Source organism: Mercenaria mercenaria, chromosome 6 (genome assembly GCF_021730395.1).
Source record: "Mercenaria mercenaria strain notata chromosome 6, MADL_Memer_1, whole genome shotgun sequence".
Classification (NCBI taxonomy): domain Eukaryota; kingdom Metazoa; phylum Mollusca; class Bivalvia; order Venerida; family Veneridae; genus Mercenaria; species Mercenaria mercenaria.
The window spans coordinates 76,206,943-76,227,104 of record NC_069366.1 but is presented as its reverse complement, the minus strand read 5'-3'; the positions used below and the strand labels follow the sequence as shown (position 1 = coordinate 76,227,104).

At 35.2% G+C, this 20,162-nt stretch overlaps 1 protein-coding gene across 1 annotated transcript; it reads right to left on the bottom strand.

The window, feature by feature from the left end:
* Positions 1-1,413: 1,413 nt before the first annotated feature.
* LOC123555841 (uncharacterized) lies at positions 1,414-18,116 on the bottom strand. Its single transcript, XM_053546367.1, has 2 exons — positions 17,880-18,116; positions 1,414-4,293 (listed from the first exon to the last, which is right to left on the bottom strand). Exons 1-2 carry the CDS (start codon positions 18,107-18,109, stop codon positions 3,939-3,941), a joined length of 585 nt encoding a protein of 194 aa, XP_053402342.1. The 5' UTR covers positions 18,110-18,116; the 3' UTR covers positions 1,414-3,938.
* Between the last annotated feature and the right edge of the window lie 2,046 nt (positions 18,117-20,162).

The following is a 20,162-nucleotide window of genomic DNA, read 5'->3' as shown; positions in this document are numbered from 1 at the left end:
ACTGAATGCAAATACCTACATTACAGATTTCAAAACATGCACAATATTTATTTGTCGTCTCCTAGGCAACGCCATCACCTCAAAAGCGGCCCAACGTCATTATGATGCTGTCATACCACACTCAGTTAATCAATACTACTCGTGATTACCATTGATTCAATGTTTTTCACCATTAAATGCATTTTACACCTTCCTAAGAATAAATAAATACTGTTCATATGATGTTCCTGTCGTATTGAAGAAATTGGACACTGAACTGATGCCCTATCAAGGAGCTCTTTAATTCATTAAATGTGACTGAACGTTATTTTTCATGTCTGTAACACAAGTCGTCAGCAATATTCCCCTGACCACTTTTAAACGTCAGGTCCCACTAATAAAATTTAGTTTTCTACAGGGCATTGTCCCTTAAACCTTTTTCAGCACATCATTTGTCTCTTTCCTTGATTTTCGATTCAAAACACAAAATGTTATCTCGGATCTCCGTTCAACACTGATTTTCAAGCGACAAACAACTCAATATGCCTGCCAAATATTTTAATGATGTCACATTTATAATTTGACGTTATTGGCGTAACGCTTACTTTTTATATCAATATTCAGCCAGTTTAAGAAAAACTAGCTTGAAAAATAGATATGTGGCAAGTAATGTTTTAGTGCATGTAAAATAGAAAAAGAGACAAAATTGGGCCGGATGACGTCACATGACGTTGCCATGGGGACTCGCATTTACTTATTATTTATCCAAAGACAATCTAATTTTGACATATCAACTCAGTATTCCCTAGTCAACATTTTGTAGCATTTTCATTTATTTTTGATGATACATGAAGAATTGAGAGCACTTTTCCGGGTATTTATTGAACGCCCCTCGTACAATTATATAATAAGCAATTTGAATGTATTTACTGTTAGCAAATTTAAATCCCTACATAAAGTTGAACACACATTCTTTAAAGTTCCATAAAGCTTATCATTTTCATATTAGAAGGAATTAAAATGTACTAGAATTCTGTCCGCAAAGGACTTTCCTCTACTGTCATTAAAAATTGGTAACTGGGTTACAAACGAACAAATTTGATAAATTGGTATCCCTGCCATATGGGTCTGTGCTGAGGAATGGCAAAGAAATATTTCTGGAAAAAAGTTAAGAATGTTATTAGGAAGCAAATAATTTTATTACATTTGAACCTAAAAGAACCAGAGTACTTAATAGAGCACAATCAAGTAAGAAATATGGAATGTGGGTGGTGACAGGGGCTGGAGTTTAAAACTTCACATTCTGATATATATTCATGAAAGGTTTGAAGAATGAAAAAAGAAATGAACCAATTTTTTTTTGGCAAAGTAGGGTGGGAGTGCGGAACCAGGTGATCTGGTGCGGGTAATCTGGTATGACCAGGATAATGGGGGGGGGGGCAGTTATGGGTAAACAGCTTCACATGTGGATAATAGGGGAAAAATGGAAGAAGTTCAATAAGTTCTGCCCATTGGTTAGTTTGTTATATACAAATATTTGAATTTTTAAACATATAAAAAGCTGTAATATTGAAGTTATTGTAGATGTTCTGACAAAAATGTCGGTGCATTCCACATTATGGTCTAAATTTAAGTAAAACAAGTTATAAAGCAGAAATTGGCATATTTACAGTAACATGTAATACAGTAGAGGGTTACCCATTGAGGAACATTAACAACTTATTTTAAAATTGGGCAAGCAGTTTGAGAGAAGATTTTCTAAATTTCCCATGTAATCATACAGGGAAAACTATCTCCCTGGTTGGCATGTTTTTGTTTAACAAATTGATATTATTTAATGAAATTTGGTAGAAAACTATAGTTAACACTAGAAACTAGTAAGGGCCATAACTCTGGCGTTACTTGTGAAATCTGACTGAAACTTTACAGGACACATTTCCCAATAGTCAGGTGAACATTATGAAGTTTTATTAAATAGAACAAATCACTTCCTAGATATGGCTCCTGATGGACAGACAATGCCAAAACTATACCCCTCCGCCTTTGGCATGTGATAAAAATATGTTCACACCATTAAGCCAAAGAAATCAGTAAACTGGTTTTGCTATTTCTGCGAAAAATCTTTGGAACAGAAACATGTATTCCTTTGTTTTAAACTTGAAAATGAATTTACAGATTTAAAAAAAGATCTATATCATGAAAAGCAAAATACTCTGATCTGTTTAAATATTGCAAGTAAAGCTTTTTGTAAAATATCACTGCCTTGGCCACATCTTCTGTTAACAATGGTTTTTCATTATTTCTTTACTGATTTTGAATTTACTGGGGGGTTATTGTTTATGTTCTGTTTTAGTGAGCATAAAAGCATCAGTTTGTAAAAAGAAAATAAATGAAATAAGATATTTTGTCAACTGGCAAGAGGGAAAAAACTGACTTTGGTGATAAAACTGACAATATCAAAATGGTCTTTTTTAACAAGAAATATTTCTACCAGTAGTCCCTGAGGTTTAAAGATGATGTATGACATGTACCTGAGCTTGCAAAATAAGACAAAAATTCCCGAAAAGCCTTTTTACAGATTATACAGCTCACAAAAGTGAGCTATTAATGAATACAAGAATATTCACCTAAATAAAGATGTTGTTTGAAATTAACAAATAATGAAGGAACAATCCTTAACATCACAGTGTAATAAAGACTTAACCACATGCATGGTGTTCAACTACTGGTGTGTAGAACGTTTCCTCTTTTCTTTATCCACAGAAATATTGCAATATTTACAATTCCACTCTACATTTTCTTTTGAGAATTTTCTCCATTTTGCATGGTGTTTCAAACCAGCACATACCCTATGAAACCAAAAGTTGCATTTATCACAAAGAATCCATTCATCATTATTATGATCCAGATTACATTCCCTACATTTTTCCGACTCAGACGTTCCAGGCATTTGTTCTGACAGAGACATTTCTCCTGATTTTTGCATTTCTTCACACTCTGGGATTTCTTCTGAAATGCTTGTAGAGACCGCTTGCTTTTCCTTACTACTTTCAGTGACAGCAGACTTTTCAGGTTTCTGTTTTGAAACTTTAATTTGTTTCCGATGAGCTAAGGATTTTTCTAGCCTAAGACTTGATTTCATATCCTTTCGAAATTGAGAAAACAGTACCAATAAATACTTTGCATGTATTTTATCATAAATTGACTGAATTTCAGAGGTAATGGAAACTTTGTCTTGAAGCATACGGATAGTGAACGAATCTTGACTACAAGAAAGCTTTACCATTACAGCACTGAAAAATATGTCAAAAAGTGGTGTCTGCCTTTAATTTATCCAAGCATATGTTATACATTGACTTTCCAAACTGAAGCAAGTTTTCATTTATAAGTAAAGAAAGACATCTATCTGTTAATTTCAGGAAAAAATTATAAAAATTATATGAGACATTTGTCAGTCCACGTGATAAGCCTTGTCTTCTGTCAATGTCTATCAGAGAGTCGGGGTCAGAAGTACTTGCATGCAACAACTGTTCCTCCTCCTTTAAGGAATCGAGTATAATCAAAGCTGCCTGTGCATGCTCGTACAAAGTCTGTCCCTCTCCTGAAAGTGAATATAGGTGCGCGTTTTTCTTTTTCAAGTACTGATTTCTTAGATTTGCTAAGCAATAACCAGCTACATATCGTATCCTTGCCTTAGAGGCATCCGTTACTTGCCTTTTTCATCAAAGCCCTTTCTGTCAGTTTGAAAATATCAGCCTGCTGTTTCATGAAATATAACCTGACTGCTTCTAGAATACCGTAGCATATACCCTGATGCACACCAGAGAAAGAACTTTCCTCTTGGAATAACAACAGACAGTTTAACTTATAGTCACTGCTTACAGAGTACTGATGCACTTCCTTGTAAAACTCAGCAATTTTTTTCTCTGGAATTCCTGTTGGGTTGTCACTATTTACATTCATTTTTTTTTGAATTCTTGACATTTTAAGAAGACCTTTTTCAAGAATAGATTTAAGCCATCTTTGTTTATATGTGACAGGGTTCTGTTATGAACTTCATGGAACTCTGTTGTTTCATTGTGAAACTTCATTTCCTCTAGACTGATATTAAAATCTTCTGGAAGTTCAAAGTTAGTACATTTCTCTTCCTGATGGCATATAGATGATATGATGTCATTGAAGTCGTCCTCAATATCAGAATCCAGAGATTCAACATTTGCTTCAGTATCTTCTATCTCTGTTGAATGAGTTGACATACCGAAAGTTTCAGCCAATTCAGGGTCAGGACTGCTTGGCATTAGTGGAAAAACTTCTCTGAAAAAAATTGAAAAAAAAAAACAACTGAACAAGTACATAGAACATGTTTGTAATTATCTGCAAATCAAGGCAATGTTTTCAAGATATAAATACAATTATAAACAGCTTGATTTAAGGTAGGGTTCTTGGTAAGGCATGACAGTGTTTAAACCTGCCTTTCTTTTCACCTGAAGTAATAAGCCACTTGTCTTGAATTTACAGTCATCAAAGTTTCTAAAATTGACTTATTAGCTCACCTGAGCACAAAGTGCTCAGGGTGAGGTATTGTGATCGCTCACCGTCCGGCCTCCGTCCGTTGTACGTCCGTCCGTCGTCCGTCCACACTTTCCTTTAAACAACATCTCCTCCTAAACCAACAGGCCAATTTTGCTGAAACTTCACAGGGATGATCCTTGGATGGTCTTCTTTTAAAATTGTTTAAAGAATTGAATTCCATGCAGAACTCTGGTTGTTATGGCAACCGAAAGGAAAAACTTTAAAAATCTCCTTCTCAAAAACCAGAAGCCCTAGAGCTTAGATATTTGGTGTGAAGCATTGCCTAGTGGACCTCTACCAAGTTTGTTCAAATCATGACCCCGGGGTCAAGATTGAATCCGCCCCACTGGTCATTTGATTTTACATAGAAAAATCTTAAAAAATCTTCTTCTCGAAAACCAGAAGCCCTAGACCTTAGATATTTGACATGTAGCATTGCCTAGTGGATCTCTTCTAAAGTTGTTCAAATCATGACCCCGGGGTCAAAATTGACCCCGCCCCAGGGGTCACTTTATTTTACATATGAAAATCTTCAAAAAAAATCTAAAAATAAACCAGAAGGCCTAGAGCTGAGATATTTCACATGTAGCATTGCCTAGTCGACCTCTACAAAATTTACTCAAATCATGACCCCCGGGGTCAAAATTGACCCCGCCCCAGGGGTCACTTGATTTTACATAGGAAAAACTTAAAAAATCTTCTTCTCAAAAAGAAGAAGCCTTAGAGCTTAGATATTTGACATGTAGCATTGCCTAGTGGATTTCTACTAAAGTTGTTCAAATCATGATCCTTGGGTCAAAATTTACCCCGCCCTGGGAGTCACTTGATTTTACATATGAAAATCTTCAAAAATTTTCTTAAAAAAAAACAGAAAGCCTAGAGCTTAGATATTTCACATGTAGCATTGCCTAGTGGACCTCTATAACATTTGTTCAAATCATGACCCCCGGGGTCAAAATTGATCCCGCCCCAGGGGTCACTTGATTTTACATAGGAAAATCTTCAAACATTTTCTAAAAATAAACCAAAAGGCCTAGATCTTAGATATTTGACAAGTAGCATTGCCTAGTAGACTTCTACAAAATTTCTTCAAATCATGACCCCCGGGGTCAAATTGACCCGGCCCAATGGGGTTATTTGACTGTACATAGAAAAATCTTCAAAATTTTCTAAAAATAAACCAGAAGGGCTAGAGCTTAGATATTTGACATGTAGCATTGCCTAGTAGACCTCTACAAAATTTGTTCAAATCTTGACCCTCCGAGGGCCAAATTGACCCAGCCCCAGGGGTTACTTGATTGTACATAGGGAAATCTTCATAAATTTGTTAAAATAAACCAGAAGGCCTAGATCTTTGATATTCGATATGTATCATTGCCTATTAGATTTCTACAAACTTTGTTCAAATCATGACCCCCGGGGTAAAATTGGCCCCGCCCCAGGGGGTTACTTCATTGTACATCGGAAAATTTTCCAAAAAATTTCTAAAAATCATTAGTTTGACATTTGAAACATGTAGCTCATATTACTCTGGTGAGCAATCCAGGGTCATCATGACCCTCTTGTTTTATAATTATTTCAACTTGTTTTTAATAGAACCTGCCTTAGACAACCATACTTTGAAATAATCTTGGCCAGCTGTATATACATGCTAATGATTTAAGCATCTACAAAAAAGATAGATAAAATGCTAGAGGAATCTGAAAGACAGCTAGACATACAGACAAGGGTAAATTTAAGTGTGCCAGCCCCCAGCCCCCTCCCCAACAAATAAATTGAAAGGGAGTGGGGGGGGGGGCACTTAAAATCTCTGATAATTTGAATAAGGCCAGTACCATTCAAGTAAGTCTTCTAGCCAATTTTATTTTTGGTTTTCTCAGTTTCCCCTTTAACAAGCACACACACATTTCTATATTTTAGCTATTAGTAGATGGGGCGGGGGTGGTCTGGTGTCTGTCATTCACTATCAATCTAACACAATTTATAGAAGCACTTCTCTATTTAAACTTCTGGTATGAATTACCCCAAACATGGTCTGTAAAACATCCTGGCAAGGTCTTTTCTGAACTTGTTCAAATGCAGGGGTGGAAAAAATTGATTTTGTCCCTTTTGTTAATTGCTATTTTGTTCCTGTCCTTATGATAGTTATATAGTAAATTCTGGTCAAATTTCACTTGTTCGTACAAGCTTTGGAACTACAGGACAATAATTATTGAATTTGCCACCCCTGAAATGGTTTTGTTTGACCCCTTCTATGGACTGTTTGGATCAAAAAAAAAAGAAAAGAAATGCTATTAACTTTTCCCCATAAAATGAGCCATGCCAGGGAAAACAACATGGGGGGTTTGCGACCACATGGATCCAGACCGACTGCGCGGCCCACGGCTCAAATGTTTTAAAAAAAGTTGAAAAAACTAAACTTTTAAAAAGCTTTAAACATAGTCAGTGTGTTACATACCAATTAATGATGCTATAAAACATAATACTTTATTTGTATTCCTTCTTGACAAAAAAAAAATTTTTAAAAAAGTCCGAAAATATTTTTTTTTCATTTTTTTTATTTTTTTAATTTACTGTTTAAATATTTTTAACTTGTTACCAGAAAAAACCCCATTTTAGGCCTAATGACCATTTGAAGTCTTCATAAAAATGTGATATTAGGTGTTTTTTCAAGTTTGTGAAGCGTTTTTAGAACCCGTAAAGCAAGAAAAAAAATTATTTCATGAAATCCCCGATGGTTTTCAATCAACTTGGTACACAACATCATTTAAGGTCCTTCCCCCAAAATTTGTTAAAATAGGGTACTTTGCCCCTTTAAGGCTAAAATAAATAATATTTTAAAAAAAAAATTCTGTTCTGAACCCCATGGACAGTCTTCATCAAAACTTGGATGTGCATCACTTAAGGGGAAACGGAACTTAGAGAAGAAAGTCAGTTTTTAGAGAAAACCCGTGTTTTTGTACTAGTGGGAGTGAAATGGTAGATTTTGCTAAATAATTGATTGTCCGTATTTCAAGGGTACAGTAGAGGGTTGGTTTTGATAACCCTCCAATGTGTTAATTTGGTAACGTAGGGGGGAACTGTAAACCTCAGTTTAGTAGTTTAGGTCCCCCCATAGAAACTGGGGCGCAAGCCAAAGTTAAGAAGAAAGTAAAGCTTAAAGTTCCGTCTCAGATTTTAGATGATCAGAGAGGAGTTCTTAGAAAAGCAACAAAAAGTGCCTTTGATTTGTGTAGAAAAAGGGTGAGGAAGGTCGTTTAAAGCAGTGTAGAGGTAAAGTTCAGTTAGGTTTGAGTTGGGAAATGATTGTTAATAGAGAGTTACCGCCCAGAATTTGAAAAAAGTGACAGTGATTGTACAAAAGTTTTAGAGAAACTGTGGAAAGTTGCACTGATTCTTTATGTCAGGCCCTTTAGGTTAAGGAAGTAGTGATGGGTATTAGGCGAATTTTACGGGCCCAGGGAAATGGCAGAGGTTAGAGGTATGTCAGTCTGTAGTATTTGTCAACGTATTAGCAAAGGGTAGGAAAGTAAGTTCCGTTGGGGAAAAATCCCTTTTGATACTCGTTTAAGAGATTTGCTGCGATATCGTTGGTCCGATCGAACCCTATGCTGATGGGGAAAAACAGGTACTTTTTGGGGACTATGGTGATTATGCTCTGATATCCAGAAGCTTAGCATCCCTAGTATTGAAATGAGGAGTAGCAGAGGCATTGGTAGTTGTAAGTGATTAGGAGTGCCGAGAAATGCTTACGATTGTGGTTCGCAGTTTACGTCAGACCTTTGGCAGAAGTTATTTGGTTTTTTGTCATTTTTGGAGTTAACTACAAACCGTATCCCTATTTTTGGGTTTTGTGAAAAGTTTACGGTATTTTAAAAGCAAATGTTAAAGCGTATGTGTAGGGACCCCTAGAGATTGGGATAGGTTTTTAAAAGCTTTTTTGTTTTGTTACCGTGAAGTTCCGCAAAAAGTTTGGGTTTTTCTCCCTTTGAGTTATTTTTAGGAGAAAAATCCTGGCCCGATAACTGTGCTAAGAGGTTTGGGCTGGAAAAGACGGAGAATGATGAGGTTAAAACCCATTACGTTTGTTATGGATTTAAAAAAAAGTTGGAGGATACGGTAAGATAGCTCGCAACGTTAGAAAAAAGTAGTGAGATACAAAAAGTATTACAATAGGAAGGCTAGGTGGGGGTTTTAAAGGGCATTTTAGAAAGGGTTTACTTGTATTGTTACCTACGAAAAATAATAGTTGTTTGTTACTTGGAAGGGCCCCTTACGTAGTAGTGAGGTAGTAAATAGACTATTTTACAGGATAGATGTAGAGGGGAAAATTTTGAAACTTTAGCAAAATGCTGAAAAGTACTGTGAAGGAAAGATGGTAGTCTTCCAGTAAGGGTATATTAAGTAAGGTTGGAGCAGTATTGTAAAGGAGGATCAGGGATTTGATAGTTTGATCCAAATAAAAGTAGTGATGGTTTTTCAGTAGAGTGAAAAGGTTTTAAGTTTTGTGTCCATAAAGCAGGGACGAAATGTACGATGTAGAGAAAAATCCGGGTTTTCCGAAAATGAAAACCGGAAGTAGTAGATTTGTTGGGAAAAATTTCTAAAATGTATTGAAGAATTTTTTTTGTATGTGTATTTTTTTTTGGTTTTTTAAAGTTTATCTAAAATTTTTGGCGCTATTGCAGTTCCCCCAAGAGTTGGAAAAAGGGTCACCCAAAATTTGTAGGTGGGGGTGAAAGTCAAAAAAGGCTTTTCAGATTTGAAGGCTAGCTTAATGGGTTCCGCCTATTTTGAAATTGCCAGATTTAGTCAGCTTTTATATTGAGAGTAGATGCTTCGATTTAGGGTTTTAGGTCGTATTGCTTCAGGAAAATGATGGGGGAAATTCCTGTGGTATGCTAGAGGAAAATTTTCTACCTAGGGGGAAAAAATACCAGTGTGGAGGGTGTTTAGCGTTTTTATGGGCAGTAGCTAAGTTTCACGGTATTTGTTCGGTAAAAGACTTTGTATTAGAGACAGATCATCAGCCGCTATTATTTGAAAAAAAGCGAAATTAGCAATTTTCCCGGCTGATGGATGGGCATTGGGATTGCGCCATATGGATCAGTATAGGCAATTCCCGGTAGAGAAATGTAGGCCGATTATTTGGTAGAGTGTGACAGAGGGGTAATTATATGATGTACGAAGTGACGGTTTGGGTTTTTTTTTGTGTTTTATGTGCAGTATGCCAATTTTTTTTCATTTAAGAAAAAAATTTTGAATTTTCTTTTTAAGGGGGGGACGTTGTTTCACAAATTGACTACGGGCCTTTTTGATCGCGTTAAAAGCAGGTTTGCATCATCTTTTTGTAAATTTTTTAGTTTTTGAGGTAAAAGTCAGATTTTTACGCAAGAAATACCCCTCATGTTTTTCTAATTTCATAAACTTAAATTCCATGTAAATTTTAGTAAATTCTGTTGTAATAAGAAAATTGATTTTTATAAAATTTTTGTAATTTATGTTTTACCCCAAAAAACCCCATAAGGGCCCCCAAAATTTTCCCAAATTTTAAATTTGCGCCAAAAATATTAGATTTTTGGCTATATCGTGAAACCGTGAAAATGACAATAGTCGGAGCTCACGGCTTACCCGTGAATCCATGAAATTTTGTATTTGGCGGGACATTATCCTTTAAAAAGACTGGACTGATATGCCTTGCGCACCCCCTTACGACTTTATGACGAATCTATGTCTGAATTATTTTCTTGCTAGAAATTTTGCTCGATCGGGTAAGAAAAAAAAATTTTTTGTTAGATTTTTGTATGTTTTTGCATTACGATTTTTATTTTGGGAAAATTTTTTTGGCATTTAAGAATTCTGAACTTTACTTTTCGGATGTGTTTTGGCAGTTTCGGTATTTCAGGATAATTTTTTTAAAATTTTTTAGACTTCTGTAAATTATTTGAAAGAGGAGTTAAATGTTTGTTTATATAAGATGTAAAATTTATCTGAAATTTTTATCGTGATAAATTTTAAAGTATTTGTTTCAAAAAACTTATGTCAAACATTTTTGTTAATTTGGGGAAAGCCATTACTCTTGTATGGTTTGTATAAATCTATATGGCGGCTGTGCCCTGTTTGAATATATTTTTGTAAAATGAAAATTTTTTGGCCGTCTATTGCAACAATACAATGCCGTTTTGTGTAGCATTTGTATTATATGGTGCCCAATATCATATAAGTTTGATTTTTATTTAATTTTTTTTTTGTGTTGTAAATAATCTGGTTTATCTGTCCGTATTATAATGTTTTTCATTACTTTTTATATCTTTTTTTATCTTTAACTTTGTTTTTAAGTAATATTTGTAAAAATGGAAGTAAAAAGTGACGTATTTAAACATGTGACGTTTGAACTTAGTGCACATATGTTTTGTTAAAATAACACGAATTTTTATGGGAGCCCGGAGGTATGGTGTACCCCCAAGGAGAGTTTTATCCTGACTTTTGTTTTTCTATGGTGCTTCCATATGTTTATATTTTTGTTCTTCCCCCAGGGCGATTTTTTCCTGGTGTGTCAAACCCCGGAGTTTCAATGCCCCGGGTTCACTTGTTTCATGCTGGATGTTTTCCCAGCCAGAGCTTCGTCCCATGGTTTTGCCGAACCGCAAAGACATGATTTTTGTTACTCTGAATTTGTCAGGGGGTGCAATCACCTCCACCCTAGGGAGCCCCAAAAGGAAAAAGTATTCCGGTTTTTTAAAGGGGCTGTTTTTTGAATTTAGAAGCATGTTTTGTTTGTGACTTAAAGTTACTTCATTAAAGACCTGTGTACGTCAGATTGGATGGATAAAGAAATTTTGTTTTAGAGATACTGAACTTTCTTTTTTTTTTCTTTCTTATAATCAGTTTTTTTTTTTCTTTTCATATCTATTCATTGTTAAAAATTTCATCTTTTGTAAAAAAAATTTGTAAATATTGTAAAGGGTGTTGATTTGTTCTGATGGTTACTGTCGCCGGTACGGCCTTTCTGTCACAATGGTGTCAGAAGTGGGATAGGTCGACCAGACACAGTAGCTATTCGAACATTATTAACACCCATTTAACTGCAGCAATAATTTGTAAGATTCCTCTTGTTTTGTTTTATTGTTACACATATAATAGTTTTATTCATTTTCAGAGTGACGTCTTACTCAGACAAGACAAGACAGACCGTAGCTTCAGCTAACCAGTTTTGTGGTCACAGACTGATAGACAGTTGTTTAGGGCACTTGGAATCTGGGGTGAGTTCGTTCCTTTTATTTTTCTTTTGGGTTTTTGTGTCCTCTATGATTAAGCCACCATATATTTGTGCTGAGAGGGGACCGCCCTTGACAAGGAGAGTTACCCTACTCACTCTTACTTGTGCGTCGCCCTACTTCTCCCAGTGATTCTATTTTGTATTAGTGTACTTTTATACATACCAGTTTACAGTATTTTTTTTAATTTGTGTGTTTTAGCAAGCTTGTTTACTTGCATTTACTTTTAACCTACTCTTATGTTTTAGTGCTACACAGTTGTGTTATACCTATACTTTATCTTGGGAATAAAACACTTTGATTTATTTTTGTTTTATTTGTTACACTAAAGTGTTAACACTGTTACAGTTGATTGATATTTGATAAGGCTAGGGTATTGTTACAGCCTACTGTCACTGTACTTTGTTGATTGTTCCCCTATGCAACCTTGTTGACACATAGAACTGTTGCGCAACTTAGTGTATTATTATTTTAGTGAGGACGTTTGGTGTAGTATATACGTAGAGTATAGTATTTTGTTTTGGCTTCAGTTGTAGCTGTAGAGCCTTAGTGTAAACTAGTGTGTCTAGTATTCCCTCACGATTGTTTATTTAGTGTCTCAGGTTGTTATCGTAGCTGTAGTGCGTAGTGTTTATATAGTGTTAACGTAGTGTAATCAGGGACTAGTTTTAGTAGAGTTAACGAAGGTAGGAAGGGGTTAGGTTATGAAGGAGATGAGTTACGTAACTTTGTTAAGGAAGGCAGGCTAGGGAACGTGAGGAAAGGACATAGTAGATTAGAGGCAGAGAAAGATAGATTAGAGTTGGGGGGCTAGGTTGCAGAAAGAAAAGATAGAATATGAAAAACAAAGTAGTTTGAAGCAGAGGATTAAGAGTAGAAGCAGAAAAGAATAGATTAGAAGCAGATAGGGAAGATTAGAGTTCGAAGTTAGGTTGCAGAAGGAAAAGATAGAATATGAACGACCCTAGTAGCTTAGGGGGTGGAAGGAAAAGTTAGAAATGGAAAAGGAGAAGTTAATGTTAGCTAGGAAGTTAGAAACAGAGAAGGAGGAAGCAGAAAGTAGGAAATTAGAAACAGAACATAAGTTTAAGACGACTTTAGAAAAGAAAGAGTAAGGAAAAAGGTAAAGGTTTTAAAAGACTCCCTTTGATGAGAAAATTGATTCCATGGATGCGTACTTGAATGTGTTTCGAAACGTACGCTGTTGCGCAAAGGGTTGGGGTAAGAGATATGGTACTTAACTTACCGTTCCTTTAAAGGGTACGGCAAGAGAGGTTTTTGATAGGCTTTCGTTGGAAGATAGGAAGGTTTGATTTAAAATGAAAGCCGCTTTGCTGCGTCAGTTCGAACTCACTGCGATGGCTATAAGAAAAAAGTTTAGAACTGGAGGCCTCGTGATAATGAGACCTTTGTGATGTTTTAGCCAGAATAAGTAGATATTTAGATGGGTGGCTTAGATGAGTAAGGTAGATAAAACGTACGAAGGATTGTTAGATTATATTCTTAAGGACCAATTTTTAGATGTATGTAATAGAGAACTATACCAGAATTTGAGTATTTAAGAAGTTAGTTAAAGCTAAGGATGTGCAGAAGATGCAGATTTGTTTGCAAAGACTCGTGGAGGGTCCCAAGTATGTCGTGAATCGAACCAATAAGGACCGGAGCTATAAACCATATGAAACACCTCAGAGACAGTATCCTATTAGTCGTAAGTAGGCACTAGTAATAGAGGTTTTAGCAATGTTGCTAATAGAGGTAGAGATTATCAACCCTTTGGTGTACTGAAGTGTACTAATTGTGGTCGTTTAGGACATAGCTCATATTACTGTAGGAGTGGAAGTACGGTAATAGTGCTAATGCAGCAGCAGAGGTAGAGGTAGAACAGGAAAGTAGTAAGGGAGAATAGAAATAGTAAGGAAAGTAGAATAGAGGTAGAGGCCGTGACCGATCTAGGAGTAGGGTAGAGGAAGAAATAGAGATAGAGATAGGAGTAAGTCAAGTAGGTCAGAGAGTGGAAATAGTATTATAGAACTAAGTGATGTAGAGGAGTTAGGTATGCTTTGTGTAAGTACATGTCCTACAAAACCCGGTACTTGTAATGGTAGGGATGTAATCGCTATGCGGGATACAGGTTGTACATGTGTGATACCTCGATCGAGCATAAATTTCTAGCAAGAAAATAATTCAGACATAGATTCGTCTATAAAGTCGTAAGGTGGTGTGCGCAAGGCATATCTAGTCCAGTCTATTTAAAGGATAATGTCCCGCCAAATACTAAATTTCATGGGATTCACGGGTAAGCCGTGAGCTCCGACTATTGTCATTTTCACGGGATTCACGATATAGCCGGGAAATCTAACTACTTTGGCGCGAATTTAAATTGACAATTTGAGGCCCATTATAGTGGTTTTGGGGATAAAAACATAGATTACTGAAGTTTATAAAATATCAACTTTCTTATTACTGAACAGAATTTACTGAAATTTACATGGAAATTTAAGTTATGAAATATAGAAAAACATGAGAGGTATTTCATGCGTGAAATCTGACATTTACCTCAATAACTCAAAAATTTACAAAAAGATGATGCAATACCTGCATTTATACTGCAGATACAATAAGGCCCGTATGTCAATTTGTGACAGTAAGGTCCTCTCCAAAAATAGCTTCTGATGCAATATTGAACTGTCTTTAATATTATTCATTTTCAATTGTACGTTGTTGTCGAGACTTACATATGATCAGGAAAGCGAGTTGGAAATAAACATTCTATATGACACATTCTGTTTTGAAAGCATTGAATGGAGGCTCAAAAACATCAACTCCAAGTCTTCGAATGTTCATATAAAATTTATCATGCTTGTTTCCAGAATGTAAAATGTTCAGAAGACGTAAAGGGATTTCAGCTATAACAGTGTACAGAGGTGTTGCACTAAAGCCTCTGCAACCCAATCAACCGTTCAGTGATACTACAGATATGAATTTCATCTGAACTTTGGTGCCAAGCAATTTTATGGTAAAGAAAATAAGCAAAGATGAATTTATTACTGAAACTGACAGTGGATACTTTTCAAATGGTAACAGTGTAAAAACAAATCTTGACTTTTAAAGGAGATGGGAAATTGTCTTTAGAAATTGGAGGTAAAACTGTAAATTTGTCAACTATTTTAGTGAATGACTCGTATACTATGACAAAAGATAGTATCTCAACAGTTTTTCTTACTGTACAAAAAAATTCTCTATGTAATGGTGTTGCATTATCAAAAAGTGTAATTGTAAGCCGTTTTCATACATTAGAAGGTTGGCAGTCTAGATCTGGAGCAGATTCTATGAAATCATTAAGATCTCTCTCATGTAATCGTGTTCTACCATTTGCTGTTAAAAGCATAAATTGCAGAATTTGTCAACAAATGACTTTCAAAAATCCTGATCGTGACAAAGAAAATAAAAACAGTGAAAACTGTTCACCAAAGGAAAGTGATGAAAATGTGGAAAAAATTAAGCATCTTCTTAAACATGCAAACCCTGAACTTGTTAGTTTATTTCTTGAACAGTCAAAGAATATTTCTAGAAGTCCTAAAAGTAGAAGATGGTCTAAGGAATTTATTGGTACATGCTTACAACTATACAACAGGAGTCCACAAAGTTATGAAATACTAACATTGTCAAAGATTCTAGTTCTACCATCACCTTCCACACTTATCTTGTATAAAAACAAATTGACACAAGATCCTGGATTTGAAGAAACAATTTTTGAGTGGATGTCCGACGAGACAAAAAGACGCAATATTCCACCTGATGGTCTTCAGGGTGGCATTGTTTTTTATGAAATGTCTATTCAAAGCGATCTCCAGATCAACAAAAATAGTGATGTTATTGAATTAGTTGGGTTTACAGATACAGGAGAAGAGGGTGATCTTTGCAATGTACTACGCAAAGGAAAACATGACAAAACTTTAGGCACTCATATTCTTCATCTTTTATTTTTAGGAATCTCAGGATTTCGTTTTCCATTTGCTCATTTTATAACCGATCAAGTTCAAGCATCAGAAATTTATTCTATATTTTGGAAAGCTGTTAAATACCTTTGGTCTTACGGTTTCAAAGTATTATATACATGCATGGATGGTGCAGTCTGCAATAGATCTTTTATGCATATTTGTGTTGGGGATAACTTAAAACAGACCTATAATTTCAAAACAAAGTCCTTTTACTCCTAATGATGTAATTTTCATGATGGATGTGTCACATGTATTGAAAAAAATTAGAAATAACATTCTTAAAAGTGGTCTACACTCCAAATGCACAAGATTATCAACATTGCCAAATGAAACTACCATCCAGTGGCAAATGTTCATTGATAGTTATCATTGGGATCAACAGAATGGCTTACAACTACATAGAAAATTTACAAATGAACATCTGTTTCCAGACTCACAGCTTAAAATAAGGAACTACTTAGCTGAAGACGTCCTAAGTTCTGATATGTTACATCTAATGAAGCAGTATCAAAATTCGCTTGGGGAAAAGGGTCAGGTTCTGGACGGTGTAATTGAACTTCTAGAAAATACATCAAAGATTGTTTCCATCTTTAGAGATATGAGATCCGTGCTTGATAGAAATGACACTAGATTAAAAGACTTACAAAATGTTTATGAATGGTTTCTCAACTGGGAAATTTGTGCAGGTTCAGTCCAAAAACAACGAAGTAATCAACTGATGTCCCAGCAATGTCATGAAGATATCCAGTCATGTCTACAAGGTTTTATTCTTCTCTGTCATACTGTCCTACAGTCCAGCACTTCAGTTTATATTACACCTGGCCTAATCAACTCGGATGTTATTGAAAATATTTTCAATCAACAACGTTCTACATACAATGGTGCTTGTACCAACCCAAGTGCACTGCAGTATAGAAAAACGATCAACAGTATACTTGTTGGACAAAACAGTGTTTCCAGAAAATCAAATGCAGGGAGATCTGTATGCTCTGCAGTTTCATTCACACTTCAGGTGAAGAAACCAACCAAGAAACGTCCGGCCACTAAGCCATTTACTGAAACTCCAAAGGAGAAGATCAGGGCCATAAGGATGTAACAGGTTGTAAGAAACACTTTTCATGATGTACATTCTACTTCCATTTCATCCAGAAAGTAAATCATTGAACTGCATCATGACAAAAAGAACCACAAATAAAGAAAAGCCATCATTGAATTCCGCAACACCATGCATGCTCATTGCCAAATGCTACATGCCAAATACTTAGGCCTAAAAACATTGTTTGAGAATTTGTTTTAACTAATCTTAATTTTTTGAACATGTTACCTGAAACAAACAATTCTTCTTGATATGCCTTACTGCCAATATATGTGTGACCCAACCTCCTTAATCCTTGGCATTAAGAATTCTTTACTGGCATTTTGCAATTTGCATGATGCAACAGCCTTCCATTTGTCATATTTTTCTTTAAATTTTGCCAAAAGAAAATTTATCAGTTGTTTTTCCAAACTGATTTTACTATTGCGAGCGGAAGAACTTATGTAAAGTTTCAACTGATATACCAAGCCTTATCAGTATTAAAATTTAAGAACTTTTTTATGTTGTTTTTATCAAGATGCAGCACAAATAACCTGGTGCTGTGTTCATAAAACAATTTTTGGTCTCAGCTGAGTTTGATTTTGAAATTTTAATTTCAAATTTACTAAAACTTCAAGTTAAATTCCAACTGAGACTGACCATCAATACGGAAGAGTCACTTGAAAGTAGTTAGTAATTTAAATTTTAGTCTTATACATGCTATTAAGATATAAATGACAAATAAAGTTTCATTATCAAACTCAGCTGACTCAGATAATGTTTTGTGAACATGGGGCCTGAACATTTTACCCTACTCCTCAGAAAAAACACCCTTTATCAAACAACACTGCTTGATATTAAAATTCAATGTTTACTTATGTTGTTTAACTTTTATACAAAAATGATAAAGGGCAACTTTGACATGAGAAACTTGGCAAAATTTCAGTATTATCTGCTTTATTTTTTTTTTCTTACCCTTTATACTCTCTACAGCACAAGAAATCTGGTGAAATTATCTTCTTTGACTGATAGTCCATAAATTCAATTACTTTGTGCGGAGGTGGGATTACAAACTTCTTGTTGAAATTTATGACTCTAAGACATTCAGTTGTTGTTGACCTTGACATAGCAACTCCAAGCTGACCAGCTTTAAAAATTCCAGAACAGTCTATTTCTACCCTGAAAAAATATTGTGTTACAATCATGAATGTACTTGGCAAGAATTATATACTGAATATAAATATCAGCAGCATATTTCTTTTTTCTACTTTAATGAACCAATTATCAAACAAATGTTGTGTTATTTGTTTGAATATATTTAATGAGTTTTAAAACATTAATTTAGTATTGTAATTCATTTTTGTAATTGTAAGAGTACGTCAAAATGTTTAACATCTAAAGTTTCATCCTTTTCTAATTAAAAATTTAAATCACAGGGGCTGAAACAATGAACAATGAAAATTGCATTTAATAAAAAATTTACCTGGATAATGTCATCCCCTTTAGCTTTGTGTATAGTAAGACCAAAAGCTGGCTTCAATGGAAATTGTTCTCTCTCTGCAATGTCTGCATGCAATGTTGGGCTGTAAACTAGAAAAAATGACACAAGTGAAAATGAACTTGTCCGTCTTTCAATTTGGATAGTACCGTTAACTGCTAAAAGAGTATGTGCTTACCAGAAGATACTGACTGAAAGGCGAACAGTGCAGATCATGATCTGACTGCATGGATTTGTTGACTGATCATGGTCTACACTGGTCGCAGAGGCAGATTATCAGTCATCAAGCATGATGAAGGTTAACTTAACATGAAAACAAGGGGCAATATAATCTGCTGTTAGATTTTATATGATACAGAATGCATTTTAAAAGTAATTACTGTAAAATTTTCTTTTCATTTAGTTCTCAATTTGACATATAAGCTGTACATCTAGCAAAATCTGGTGACTTAAACGATATGTTGTAATCTCTGTCCTGCACTGGGCTGGCCCAATAAGTGCTGTTTTTAACCGGGCCAGGCCAGGAGAGGCAAAAGTAACAGTTTCGAAGATTTGTCATGGATATGGATACAATGTATTTGCATACGTCAATTTTCACAAAATCTGGCCCATGCAGGATTGTCAAAAATGAATCTCATCGGCCAGACCATCTCAGAGATTAGAACATGCCGAAAATTTATTTATTCTTAAAGTCTAGCATTTGATTTTCTAAATTGCATACCTGTAAATTTTACTTTAGGAATTAATGTTGTTAGTCCCAAACTTGGAAACTCAACAGTCACACCATTTTTCTCAATCTCAAATACTTTCCCTTGCAAGCCATTCACAAGTTTATTGCTTAAGTTTCGCAACAAAAATTACTGGTGCTCCAATTTTAACCCATAATGTTCTGGGTGCTGTCAAATACTTAAACGCAGTAGTTTTGCCTGTATCCGTGGAATGAAATTCATACAGCTGACCTGAAAAATCTAACAGACACTGTCTGTTATAATCATCCACCAAATCATTTCGGGCAAATAGTTTTACACTGTCTTCGACACTCATTTAAAGGGGTCTAGATAAATTCTTAATAGATCGCTGTGTGTTTTGTGAAATATTTCCGCTGTACACTTCACTAATTGTCTGAATTAATACACTTTCACTCTGTCTAATGTTCATGTCTAAAACAACTTTGTGGGGGGAAAAGGTCATTAAATATTTCATTTTCAAAACAATAGCTGCCGCCATCTTCATATATTTTGTTTGCAACAGGTGGCAGCTGGAAAAAGTCACCACAAAATATTACTTGCATTCCACCAAACACTTTATCATTATCTTTTAGTGTACAGGCTTTACTTATAATGGAAAAAGTCCGTTTGCTTATCATTGAACATTCATCAACTATCAAAACGTCACATTCTCTGATCTGCTTTGTTACAACATCATATTTTCTGTTGTTCAAAAGAACATTACAAATTTCTTCTGGGCCATGTCTGCCATCTAAAATACCAGTAAACTGATGCACTGTGCATGCATTGTCATAACTTTGGCTGGCAATACCTGTAGAGCAAGTGATTTTTACATTTTTACCATGGGCTTTCAGCTGTTTTTCAATTTCTTTTACAACTAATGACTTCCCAGTTCCTGCTGAACCAAGGATAAGCAAATTATGCCCACATAAAGCTATGTTTAACGCTTCTTTCTGCTTGTCGTTCATGGTTGAACTACACGTCAAAAAAAAGATTTTGTTTACAACGAGGTTTGTTCTCGCTTTACAGATA